Genomic DNA, 12,380 nt, shown 5'->3' with positions numbered 1-12,380 from the left:
ATAATAGTATATGAGTCTGAGAGACTGAGACATGACAAATTTTCTCTAGTGGCCAACGGTTGAATTTGAATAATCATCCAAGACACTAATTTAATTCAAAATGGAGTATCACATCAAAGTAAAACAAAATGTTAATAATTAGGACAAGCTATAATTAGGTTGGTTTTTCACAAAACCTTTCAATCAAGTTTGACAACATATGCTTATTGCTTTAAAACCTAATTAACTAGGATTACAAGTGGGTAAAGAATAAAGGCAAGAAACATATAATATAATAATATAAAAAAGATTATCTCTTTGTCTTTAATATGATTGCTTAATTACTGTGCTACCCAATTAACACATTTAATTGTTTTTTTAACTTCTCATGACAGTAGCGTTCACTCGCAAGTTATTCCTTTATAACGAATCTTATAATGAAAAGAAAAACAGGAAGCTTTCATCTTGGAACATATTTATCGCAATACTAATAATACTATGGATAATTAACTTGTTTATATCGTTTATGGGAGACGATAAATATCACTCGTACTAGAAAACTCATTTGATCGAGGGTAATTTTTTTTTGAATAAGATCGAGGGTAATTTTGATTATATAGATTAGGTTATTTTCTTACCTCCAACATTGCCATCATTGTTTGCTACTTTTGAAAGTTAATCTACCAAGATTTCGAAAATTAAAGAGAGAGATTCATTAAACATCCGCATGGGATTGCCTAATAAGATTTGATTAAAGATTTTGCTTTATCTTTATGAAAAAGAGTGATTAAATATTTTTTTAATTTATTTTTCCCAATTAGAAAAAAACACTACAGAAGTTCATTTGTGTTATTGTGTAGGCCCTGTAAAAGGTAATGTGTGTAAGCTTAAGTGTGGAGAGTAGGGTTCCACTCTCTAGGTTGAAAGATTAAAGATCTTGTATAAAACCGACATTTCATTTGGAGAAATTGGAAACTAAAAATATATATATATATATATATATATATATATCTATTATATAAAACGCAATGGTGTTTTTCTGGGTGGACCGTAGATTTATGTATGAGATATTTAGGTCCGTCAGATTATCATAACAAATTTTGTAATTAGATATAATATCAAAGGTTATTTATGTCTTGAATAATAACAAGAAAACTGCTCACATCTTCATCTCCTAAAATCTCTCTACCAATTTGATTCTAACTACACACAATAAAAACTATCTCTCTTCACCCATAAATCTCTCCCTCCTGTAATGATCTCCACAATTAGTTTTCAAAACAATCATCTTTTTTGTTATTTTCTCTTTGAAAAAATTTCCTTTCCTGTTTCAGCTTTCCATTTTAAAGTTCTTTATCATTATAGAAAATCCGTACCCTACGGGCACGGGCTATACCCTAGTATATATACATGAATAAGAAAAATATTATCACTACCAAAACAAAAAAGGAAACCCGTCTTTAAAAAAGGCTTAAACAACTATAAGTAGTAATTAAATTTGTAATTATAGAAAATAAAGAGTGAACATCATCTAGGGTAGTTTTTTTTTTTTGTTGAACCTGTAATTATTTGATTTGACAAAATCAATGATTATCTACTTGTAAATAATCTCACCATCCTTTCTACCATAACACGGATCTCATATACTAACAGTCAGCTCATATTGTTTAAGGCGCGGAATGCAAATCACTTTCATTTCTTCAATTATTGACTAACCAAGAAGTCCACTTTCATTCAAATTAATTATTTTGACCATTGTTTTTACGTAGCCATCAATTAAAAATTTCTAGCAACTAAAATAAACAGTGCAGTAGTAATAAGTACGAGAAGATTTAATAATCTCATCATTTTTTTACTTCACAACATCTCGGGATCTGATCTCACATAAATGATTAAAAGAAATAGAGATTCAAGAACGACATCTAGCTAAAATGTAAAAAATAAAAGGTAGCCAATACATGGACAACTAATTATTTTATGTGGACAACTATTTTATGTGGACAATTAAAAAATTAAAAAAATTTATATGGACAATTATTTTTATGGGGACATCTCTATATTATTTTCATTTATGTCCTCCAAAAATAAGAGTTTTTATTTTAAGTTCTCCCTGACTCCCTCTTTTCTTCCCTAAACCCTAAAGTTTCTTCTTCTTCTTCACCAACAAAGTTTAATAACTCTTGATTCAGAATTCTGTATTTATAGTGGGGTTTTGATGATCATAAGAAATATCAAAAATTTCTAAGTCAAAGTTGTTTATACGATTTGTAGTTATTTTTGGGTAATTTTCAGGACTATTGAGTATTCATCGTTTTCTTTTTAGAGAGAGAAAAAGAGTTTTCATTAAAGATTTTATGCTTGTTTTCAATTAGAGAAACCCATTACTCTGTGCAGAGAGTTGAGGAATTAAAACTAGGGTTTTCAGTGGGTTCTCTATCGATTGAATTAATCTGGAGGCAGAGTTCATTCATGGATTAAGGAATAAGACAAAACCCATTTGAAGATTCTTGCTGGTGGTTCATTTTCTAATTCCCAGGTGAGATTGCAAACAGAAAAGTATTTTGATCTATTTCCATTTCATAACCTCTTATTAGTTCTACGGTTCTTGTGGTAAATGTAGAAAATGAGTTGTTTTAGAGAGAGAAATTTCTCAAGTTGGGGCTATGCCTATGATGAATATTTTAGAGTTGAAGAAAGAAATTGAGAGAGAAGATTCGTAGGAACAAAAGAACAACAAAGGAACAAGATTCTTCAAGGCAAATTTCATGATGGAAGAAGCAAATCACAGTTAGGGGATTAGTTGGTAGCTTTATAATTGGTGTTATTTATAGTGTTATAGTAATGGAGCTTAATCTCACAAGTGGCCTAATCCCAAACCTTCCCCATTAAAGACCGAGAGAGATGTAGTTGTGGTTATATGAAGAAGAAGAAGAAGAATGGCAACTAGGTTTTTATTTTGATCTATTATATTTGTTTATGGTCCCTGATTACTTAATGTTTTAATATTGAAGACCTTATAGAGATGTCCCCTTATTAAATGAAAGTCAATAAAGTCAAACATAATTAACTTACATCGGGCCTGAAAATAGTTGTCCATATAGAATAATTAGTTGTCCATATATTGGTCACCAAATAAAAATATGTCGTACAATCCTCTAAATTTTTCAAAGTTAATTCGTTGTAAGGGAGATTTAATAAGAAAGGAAAAACAAGACGCATTAGGCTAAAAAAATTTCTTTTTATGGAAAGTAAACTAAAAAAAATGATGGGGGTTCTTTGTTTGGTTTAGTTTTCTCGAATTAAGTAAAGAAAAACTACGATTATTCTAGCAGTAAGATCAAAACTCAAAATATTTCACAGCCCTTTGCGCATGCTTAAAATCCCTCTCAAGATTCAAATAGGAAGTCCGACAAAGGTTGACACTCAAATTTTGTGAGGGTTCATCTGGATAGGGGTGCGTTCAGCAGTAATGGGGCGCCTATAGAGCTTTTCATATATTAAATGCATTCACCGTTATTATTACATACACTTACATCAATGATATTTGTTGTTCAAGTCAAAGGAGTTGTGAGTGCATATAACAACAAAGGTGACTGCATTAACATTTTCCGAACATTTTTTGCCAGGCCATTGTTTTTTTCTTTCTTTTTGAGAATTCGACTAAGATCTAAATTAATCGTTAGAAGGCCCTGATGCATCATGGGTTGGGTTGGGTCATAACCTTCCCTAAAATTCAAAATCTAACAGAGAAAACACAATCTCTCTCTATCTCTAAGAGCAACTCCAATGTGGGGGTGGGGTGGGGGGGGGGGGGGGTTGGGGCTTCCCAATTTGAATTTGGGAGCCCCAGCCCACAGAGTCCAACCCGGGAGCCCCGAGGCTAGGAGCCCGGGCTGGGGGCTCCCAGCCCCAATGTTATTACCGTTATGAGCTCCCAACGGTAGTATTGGGGCGGATCCCCTATTAAAGGAGATCCACCCAATACTACATTATCATCCCTCTCCATTATCTATTCTTTCTCTCTCTCTATCAATTTCTCTCATCCATTTTTTTTCAATGGATCCAAATGCCAATTTTCATAATTTAGGCTGTATGGAAATGTTAAACTCCGATTTCAATGTTGTCGATGAAGCTAATTTATCGAATGATGGGTCGAAGAAAGTTTTGATTGTAATGAAACGCCAATGCCGTCGGTTTCTAGTAAGCGTTATACTAATGATGATGATATTGTGCTTGTTAATGCTTCTTTACATATTGCCACTGATGCGATTATTGGTAATGATCAAAGAGCGGATACTTTTCGGAGCAAAATTGCCGAACACTTCAACGAACGTACAAATCAAAATCGTGTACCAAAAGGTCCTAAATGTCGTTGGGGCGAAATTAACAAGCAATGCGCGAAGTTTTGTGGGTATTTGTCATTGTTGCAAAAGAACCCAAAAAGCGGAGAAAATGATAATGATCGGGTAATTGCTCTTATTACATTTTGACAACAGGGAAGTTTTAAAAGGGCCTCCAATTCTTGTTAAAAGGGACCTTCTTGTGAATTCGGTGCGAGCCCACCGAATTCACAAATCGGTCCGAGTCCATCAAATTCACAAAATAGGCTATTGGAGTACAAATTCGGTGAATTAGGACTGAGAGGTCTCTTTTACAATCGGTGGGCTCGGGCCGAAAACTTCTCTTGTGAATTCGGTGGGCTCGGGCCGAAAACTTCTCTTGTAAATTCGGTGGGCTCGTACCGAATTAACAAGGATGGGCCTTTTAACAAGAATGGGAGGGCCCTATAAAACTTCCCTTGACAACATTATGATTTATTTTTGACACATACTTGAAATTTTAAAATTTTATTTTTGCAAATAAAATCCGCAATAGTAATTTTTAAACAAAACGGCAACAAAGAATTTAAGTTCGAACATTGTTATAAAATTTTGAAAGACCGTCCTAAATGGTCATTAAACGTATCTCAATCTTCGTCACACAAAAGAAAAATTTCTGTAGACCACGACGAAGGATCTCCCTCAATAACCCAACAAAGACCACTTGGAAGAAAAGCAAGCAAGGAGGCTAGAGATAAATCCAAAGGTAGTGAAATTTCCGTGGTGCTTGAATTTTGGAAAGAGAAAATGGTGAAACAAGATAGTAGAGATAAACTTATCAATGGAAATATGTTCCTTCAAGAGAAACAAATAGACTACAAACATAAAGAATTAGAGGTGGAAGCAAAAACATTAGACGTGCAACTAGATAACAACAAGGTTCAACGGATGCAAATGGGGATAGACTTGATTGGCAAAGATACTTCAAAAATGGATCCCGAACAACTTGCTATTCATAGGATATTGATCTCAAATTGGAAAAAGGAAAATCTATGAATTTTAGTTGTTTTGATTATGTATGAATTTTAGTTGGTTTGATTATGTATGAATTTTAGTTGTTTTTATTACGTATGAATGTTAGTTGTTTTGATTATGTATGAATTTTAGTTGTTTTTTTTCTTCTTTGCTTGAAAAAAACAATAAATTTATGTATTTTTTTTAAATAGCACTTCATTGATTGAAAACCAAATACATAATAACTCCCTACAAACACATAATCGAAATACAGAAAAAACAAGTAAAATGACGATAATAGTTCCGTTACTCGTTGTGATCTTTAGTATTCCACAAGTGTTGTACAAGATCTGTCCTTAATCGTGTATGCAAATCTTTGCTTGTAACTCGACCAAGACGATTAAACATTTCTTCAGTTCCCCCAACAAACACTTCTTCTGGAATTCTTCCATCAAAATCATTACTCACATTAGGTCCTTCATCTTTGATTATCATGCTATGCAATATAATACATGCCTTCATGATATCACCTAGTGTTTCTACATCCCAAAGACGTGCCGGTTCTCGGATGATAGCAAAACGAGCTTGCAATACACCAAAGGCTCGTTCAACATCTTTTCTTATCGATTCTTGACGTCTCGTAAAATATTGTTCTTGCGGAGTTAACGGATTTTGTATGCTTTCAACAAAACAACCCCATTGTGGGTATATCCCTTCAGCGAGATAATAACCCGTATCATGATGCTTACCATTAATCTCAAAATTAACAGTTGGAGCCTTACCTGTGGCAATTGCATCGAACACCGGAGAACACTCCAACACATTGATGTCATTCAATGATTTAGGCAACCCAAAAAATGCATGCCAAATCCAAAGATCCGACGATGCAACAACTTCTAGTATGACTGTTGGATTATGGCAATGACCAGTATACTGTCCGTGCCATGAGGTCGGACAATTTTTCCACGCCCAGTGCATACAATCTATACTACCGAGCATTCCAGTTTTTCACAAAGTGTTAAAAGCCTACAAATATCAGATTCATTAGGAGACCTTAAGTAACGAGGGCCAAACACATTGACGATCGTTGATACAAATTCTCGTAGTGAATCGATTGTAGTCGTCTTTCCAAGTCAAAGGTATTCGTCAATTGCATCTGCTGGTGTCGCATAAGCAAGCATTCTCAAAGCCGCAGTTATCTTTTGATGTGGCGATAAACCCATTTTGCCGAAGGCGACTGGCTCTTGTGCAAAATAGTTATTATGAGCAACCAACGTATTGAGGATATGAAGAAATAAATCACGACTCATGCGATATCGATTTCGGAATGTAGCAGCATCATAAAGTGGATTCTCAACAAAATAGTCACGCATCAGTCGTTCATGACCCTTTTTTTTGTTACGGTTTATCGTACGATGACCCGGAACAGAACCAACATGACGGGAACGTGGTCGTTGATCCCTTTCCTGTAACTCTGCTAGATACAATCCAAATAAAAATTCATCATCTTCCCTATCTTCTAACTCTTGTTGAATGATCAAATTTGCTAACTCATAAGTATCATCCATTGAAGTAAAAGAGAAAAGATGGAAAAAATGTAGAGAATATAGAAACAAGATGTAGAAAACTTAATGGATGAGTGGTTGTATTTACAGGTGAACAAAAAGTAAAAAATTCGAAATTCAAATTCCCCCCATAATTTTTGTAAAATTTGAAATTTAAATTCCCCCCTAAATTTAGGTAAAATTTGAAATTCAAATTCCCCCAAAATTTAGGTAAAATTTGAAATTTAAAATATTAGAGCAAAAATTTAACGGGTAAAAATTAAAACACAAACCTCACACACATACACCACACATTTACAAAATTTGAATTTGGGAGTCCAATGTTGGAGTTGCTCGGCCCTCGGGGCTCCTCAATTACAAAATTTGAATTTGGGAGTCCAATGTTGGAGTTGCTCTAAGCCTCGGCCCTCGGGGCTCCCAAAATTGAGGGGAGCCCGAGTTGCCCTAACGCTCTCTGATTTCTGAAGAAGAAAAAAGAAGATGAAGACGTTGCAAACCCTAAGTGGTAAGTCCTCTCTCTCTAACGCTCTCTCTCTCTCTCTCTCTAACTCTCTAACTCTCTTTGAATTTTTTTAGCTATTCTCTAACTATCTCTCTCTAAATGCTAGGGTTTCGTTCTTGAGATGTTCGACTCAATCACTGTGACGAAGTGAAGAGGGAAACTGGGAAGACAAAAATCTGGGTAAGTTTTCTAAGCTTTTGATTTTGATTTTCAGCATCCATTGGACTCTCCTCTTCTCGACATTTTTCCCGACACCATTGGACTCTAAAGAAGGCTTCTTGAGACTACTTCTCAGTATGATTTCATCTAGTTTCTTCTTTTCCTCCTCCTCAATTGTCTCATTAGATAACTCACTCGAAGAATCAGGAAATGGAGTTAGGATTTTAAGACATTATGGTTCTTCTCCAATGGGGAAGGAGACAGAGATGAGGATTTACAAAAACAAATGAAAGAAGGGCAATGGATTTTACAGAACAAAACCCTCATGAAGTTTCCTTTAAAATCAAACTGATTTCATCTAAACCCATTTCATGAACTAAAAATTCAGCTCTCTCATTCTGTTCAAAACTAGAATTAACCTAATCAATTTGATCTTTATCAATTTGCTTTTTTTTATTGGAAAATATTGGGTTTTTGTGGATGTTTTGATCAAGTGACTCAATTTTTGGTCATTTTGCAGCCTTTAAACAAAGAAAGTGTATATAAATTAAGGATGAGTGAGCTTATTTCAGCAGCTGATTCTCCAATAGCTGAAGGAAAGAGTGGTTTTGATACTGCTCGAATTGCAGAAGTAAAATCTTGGCTTGTTTCTCAATTTGAGTCTGCCGGGAGAGATGTACCTGAATTTGAATATACACCTCGAAGTGTTGCACATTTACATTCTCTTGCCTCAGTTTCCCAAGCAAAGACTCAGGCAGCTGGAATTGTCGCTGCAGATCTCCGCCAGAAAGCAGTGGAGTACCGGTCCCAAGGTCCGTGTTTCTGCGTTTTTTTGTGGGTTTTGTGACTTTTAAAAGTTAGTGTTAGTTCCACATTGGATGTGGGAGAGGGTGGTAGTCACTTTATAAGTGTGAGGGAAAACCACATCTCTAGAGCTAGCTTTTGGGGTCAGCTAGGCCCCAGACGTTTTTGGGGCAAGTTGGGGCCATGGACCGCACCCACATTTAAAACCTTCCAATATTTGGAAAGCGACCAAGGATACTGAAACTGGTCATACGAAACTGCAGCTGCAAGAATCAGAGAAATTCTAGAAAATGTCGGATTAGCACAAGAGAGTTTACCAACAAATGCAGGAGCATCTGTACAGGTTCTTGCAAATGTTGCAAATTTGTTAAATATAAGAGATACTGAAATGAGCAGGTGAGTATACTTAAGCGTCACATTTTTTTTTTATAACGAGGATTTGGCTCGAACCAAATTTATCTTATTGGGTTGAATGGATTTAGTTTTCTTGTAGCGATGGGTGATATTTCTTTGCGGAAGACGGGAGTAGAGGAGAAGAGGGCAAATGTACAAAAGGAATCCAAAGTTCTTTTGGATTATACACGAAAAGCAATTGCTAGACTGACATATTTGAAAAGGTATGTGTGAACTTCCCGCTTTGATTACTTTTGGCGTTTTCAGCTGCCAGTTTGACAGTTGAAAAGTTGTGGTTGGGTGATTTTCGTATTTGGTTTTTCTAAAGGTAGAACTTGATAAACAACTATGTTGCAGAACACTAGTGCAGTTGGAAGATGATGTAGCTACTTGTGAAGGACAAATGCTACATTGGAAAACAAACTTAGCAATTATGCTTTCAAAAGAGCGTCAATACTTGCAACAGTATTCTAATTATAAGGTACTCCTTTTCCTTTGTTTTCTAAATTTATTAATTTGTTGTTATAATTTGATTTTAGCTTTTAGACATCTAACTTCTAAATAAGCCTTCTTAGAGCATGATAAGTATGACAGTTAGCATTCTGCATTTTAAGGCGGTATTGGCCTGGTGGTAGTAAGGCGATATATAAAGAACTTATTTCTAATTTGACACCCAAGTTCTGTCATCGTTCTTTAGCATTATATAACATAACTTTGAATATAATATTAGGGCTGAAGAGAAAAATTATCGGGCCTATACATATAAACATATCTTTTTCTGCGGTAATATTATTTTCTTGGTATTCATGTATCTAGTTTCAGAATTCAGAGAATGATTGATGCATCTAGCTGTCTTTTTTTCTTGTTATTTTTTAAGTCTTAAAGGGGAACATTCACTTTTCAGAGCTTCATGACGTGAAAATATCTCATGAAGTTTAAATCGGTGATACAACAAAATATTTGGATCTTAGTCCAGCTATAATGCTTGCAAGAAAATCCTTCTAATCTTTGACTGATTATTGGGGAAAAACCAAAGCAAACAAAGACTGAGTTATTTCTATGTATATAGATGGGTGATTGGTGGTAAGGAGGAAAGAGATGATTTGTGCAGTCCCTTGGCTCTCAATAGTATGAACCCATAGAGAATAAGAGATGGATTTGTCGAATGATTGGATTTTATTTATTGTTTGTGTTTAGGGAAGATATCACCGGAGACCTCCTGACGCATGAAATTATGTAACTGGCACGTTTTTCCCATTTTGAACACTAAAAGAAATGTTCAACCGTAGCCAATAGAAAGAAAGAAAGAAGGGAAGGGGAAAAAGGAAGAAGCTGGAATGTATTTTGTGAAGATATGTGGGATCTGTAGAAAAGGGTAGTTTCTATTGTTCGATTTCAATTCAATGTCATTTCATAAAGTATGAACCAATTAACTTAAAACTTTGACAAGAAGAGTAGTTCTTAAATACTTCCATGGAGTACGCTTCTTTGCTTCGACTCCCTACCAAAACCAACCATCCTACATGTTTCAGGTCCCTTTCACCGTTTCACATCACATGTATTATGTGTTTCTATTACTCACTAAAAGTTTGTTAACATAATTTAAATGCCTTACTTTGCCTTGGTTCACGCCCTTGAAAGATTTAATACTTGTCAAGTGTTCGGTCTGTTTTGGTTTCTAACTAGTCTAAGCCTAATTAACTACTATATGTCTATATCCTTAATCCACTCATGAATGATGCTTTCTTTTCTTTAATATCAAAACTTCTACTTATATAAATGCTTCTTAAAATGTTACTAATACTTTGTAATATCATCTGGATCAGGCATTACTAAATCGGGTGGGTTACACATCAGATATTAGCCATGGCGTGTTGGTTGAAATGGCGGAACACAGGAAGGATTTGGATAAAAAAACAAAACCTATCCTCGATACCTTGAGAAGCTACCAAGACTTGCCTCCTGTACTTTCCAAACTCATCTGACTGTATAAAACTGCTACTGTTTAAATACAATCAATTCGTATAAAATTGAAACCCAATATATTTCGCCCTTTTTCAGGATAAAGCTCTTGCTGCATTAGCTATTGAGGATAAAAGAAGGCAATATGCTGCTGCGGAGAAATACCTTGAAGAAATTCTGCATTCTGCTCTTGCCGCCACTGAATAATTTATGTCTTACGGGCGGGCATGTTGAATGGTGTTTTCATATATATCAAATGTTCAGTTTGTCGATTATAATGTAAGGGTGAAATTGAAAAGCTAATTTTTACCTGTTTATATATCATGTCGTGATTTATCTTTCAAATGGTATTATAACTTGATAAGTTTTTTGTGGTATTGTTCTGTCATATTATACCTATTGTAGAAGGCCACTGCTTCAGGGGCGGGGGTGAGTTTCGAGGTTAAAATGTTTTGACGCGGGTAAACTGCCATTGTTTGTGACCTATAACATTTTCTCTCTCCTTCGACCCCCACCAGCTCGAACTACCACCATCGTTTCATTCTCTCTCTTTCTCTCTCTTGTGGCGATGGGTGATATTTTCTTGTTTCTATAATGATAATATATTAATATTAAAATAATAAATGTCCACCGATTATTCATCAATGGAGGTATATCCACCACATTTTGTCTATGGACTAATATCTTGAAACGTCTCCACGATATTTTGTTTATGATCCAAATATTTTGAAATGTCTCTAAAGACATTTTGTCTATGGATAAATGTTTCGAAATGTCTTGAAATGCAACGACATGTGTTGTCTATGAATGTCCTTTTTAGCCCTTGGCCACTACCGCTATGTTTGGATATCCACTCAACAAATAAAGAATGTTTTATTCAGAGCTAATGGTTTAGTAGCTAAATACAACTTTACAACCCAAAATCGTTTTGATGGCCTTAAGTAGGAGGCTAGGACAAAGTGACATCCGCCAACCCGACTAGGGCCCATACAAAAACCTTAACCCGAAACCAGTAAGCACCTCCTTCTAGTTAGAACTTAGGAGTTCGATTCTCATTTCCTTCTTTCCTGCTCCCGTTTGGAGGTTGAGCTGCCATGGAAACTTTTCAATATGACTCCCACCATGTTCTCTCTCTCTCTCTCCTTATTTTCCTCTTGCCCTCTCAATCCAACTGACTAACCATTGAAAATGGGAGTCAACCGGGTATTGAAAACTAAGTAATAAAACAACTCTCTTTATCTACAAATACAATTACTCAAACAAGTACTCAGAGTTTCTATCAAAAAATTTACAAACTTTTACATTCTTAAACTCTTAAATAACCCATATGAAAGAGGTTTTGGGTTGAAATTTTGAAGGGTTTTTCAGAATGTAAATGTGAGAATAGTCCTACAGGGGAAATGAGTACTCAAGTAACCAAAAATATAATATCTAGGTCCTCCCCATTATTGCCAATTCGTTTGAGTTGGATGACACGAACTTAACAATACATTTGTAATGTGGGGGGTTCTCTAAACACATTTGTAAGATTGGTGGTTCGATACAAGAGCCACTAAACACATTTGTTCAGAGAAGTCACAATTTTCCTCATATAACCCAGTAAAAACAGGAGAACAACTGTATATGGGTAACAACTCTTCATCCACAATTGTAGGAAAAGTAAAGATTGTTCTGAATATGACT

The 12,380-nt window shown here is 35.2% G+C and overlaps 2 protein-coding genes across 4 annotated transcripts; one reads left to right on the top strand and one right to left on the bottom strand.

Moving 5' to 3' along the window:
- Window positions 1–5,618: 5,618 nt before the first annotated feature.
- Window positions 5,619–6,311, bottom strand: LOC147539299 (uncharacterized). The gene has a single exon (XM_086643100.1). It carries the CDS (start codon window positions 6,309–6,311, stop codon window positions 5,619–5,621), a length of 693 nt encoding a protein of 230 aa, XP_086499226.1.
- A 937-nt stretch (window positions 6,312–7,248) lies between these two features.
- On the top strand, window positions 7,249–11,042 carry LOC147539298 (AUGMIN subunit 1-like). 3 transcript variants are annotated; one of them, XM_086642533.1, is made up of 8 exons: window positions 7,249–7,382; window positions 7,486–7,559; window positions 8,059–8,350; window positions 8,606–8,738; window positions 8,825–8,959; window positions 9,093–9,216; window positions 10,562–10,699; window positions 10,797–11,042. In XM_086642533.1, the coding sequence occupies exons 3-8, from the start codon at window positions 8,092–8,094 to the stop codon at window positions 10,902–10,904; spliced, it is 897 nt and encodes a 298-aa protein (XP_086498659.1). In that variant the 5' UTR covers window positions 7,249–7,382; window positions 7,486–7,559; window positions 8,059–8,091; the 3' UTR covers window positions 10,905–11,042. The 3 variants fall into 3 exon arrangements, with proteins under 3 accessions (XP_086498659.1, XP_086498660.1, XP_086498661.1); XM_086642534.1 differs by having other exon boundaries at window positions 7,301–7,365; XM_086642535.1 differs by lacking the exon at window positions 7,249–7,382 and having other exon boundaries at window positions 7,435–7,559.
- The last annotated feature ends 1,338 nt before the right edge of the window (window positions 11,043–12,380 follow it).

Source organism: Eschscholzia californica, unplaced genomic scaffold (genome assembly GCF_041429995.1).
Source record: "Eschscholzia californica isolate CP2 unplaced genomic scaffold, dmEscCali1.0.p SCAF_5, whole genome shotgun sequence".
Classification (NCBI taxonomy): domain Eukaryota; kingdom Viridiplantae; phylum Streptophyta; class Magnoliopsida; order Ranunculales; family Papaveraceae; genus Eschscholzia; species Eschscholzia californica.
This window is presented reverse-complemented; position numbering and strand designations above follow the sequence as displayed.

What these genes read in the sequence shown, in the direction of transcription:
- LOC147539299 (XM_086643100.1), bottom strand. Translation starts at nt 6,311, where the DNA reads ATGCTCGGTAGTATAGATTGTATGCACTGGGCGTGGAAAAATTGTCCG.
- LOC147539298 (XM_086642533.1), top strand. Translation starts at nt 8,092, where the DNA reads ATGAGTGAGCTTATTTCAGCAGCTGATTCTCCAATAGCTGAAGGAAAG. An exon ending in AGTGGAGTACCGGTCCCAAG is followed by an intron (nt 8,351 to 8,605) that starts GTCCGTGTTTCT and finishes ACGAAACTGCAG; the next exon opens with CTGCAAGAATCAGAGAAATT. An exon ending in GCTACCAAGACTTGCCTCCT is followed by an intron (nt 10,700 to 10,796) that starts GTACTTTCCAAA and finishes GCCCTTTTTCAG; the next exon opens with GATAAAGCTCTTGCTGCATT.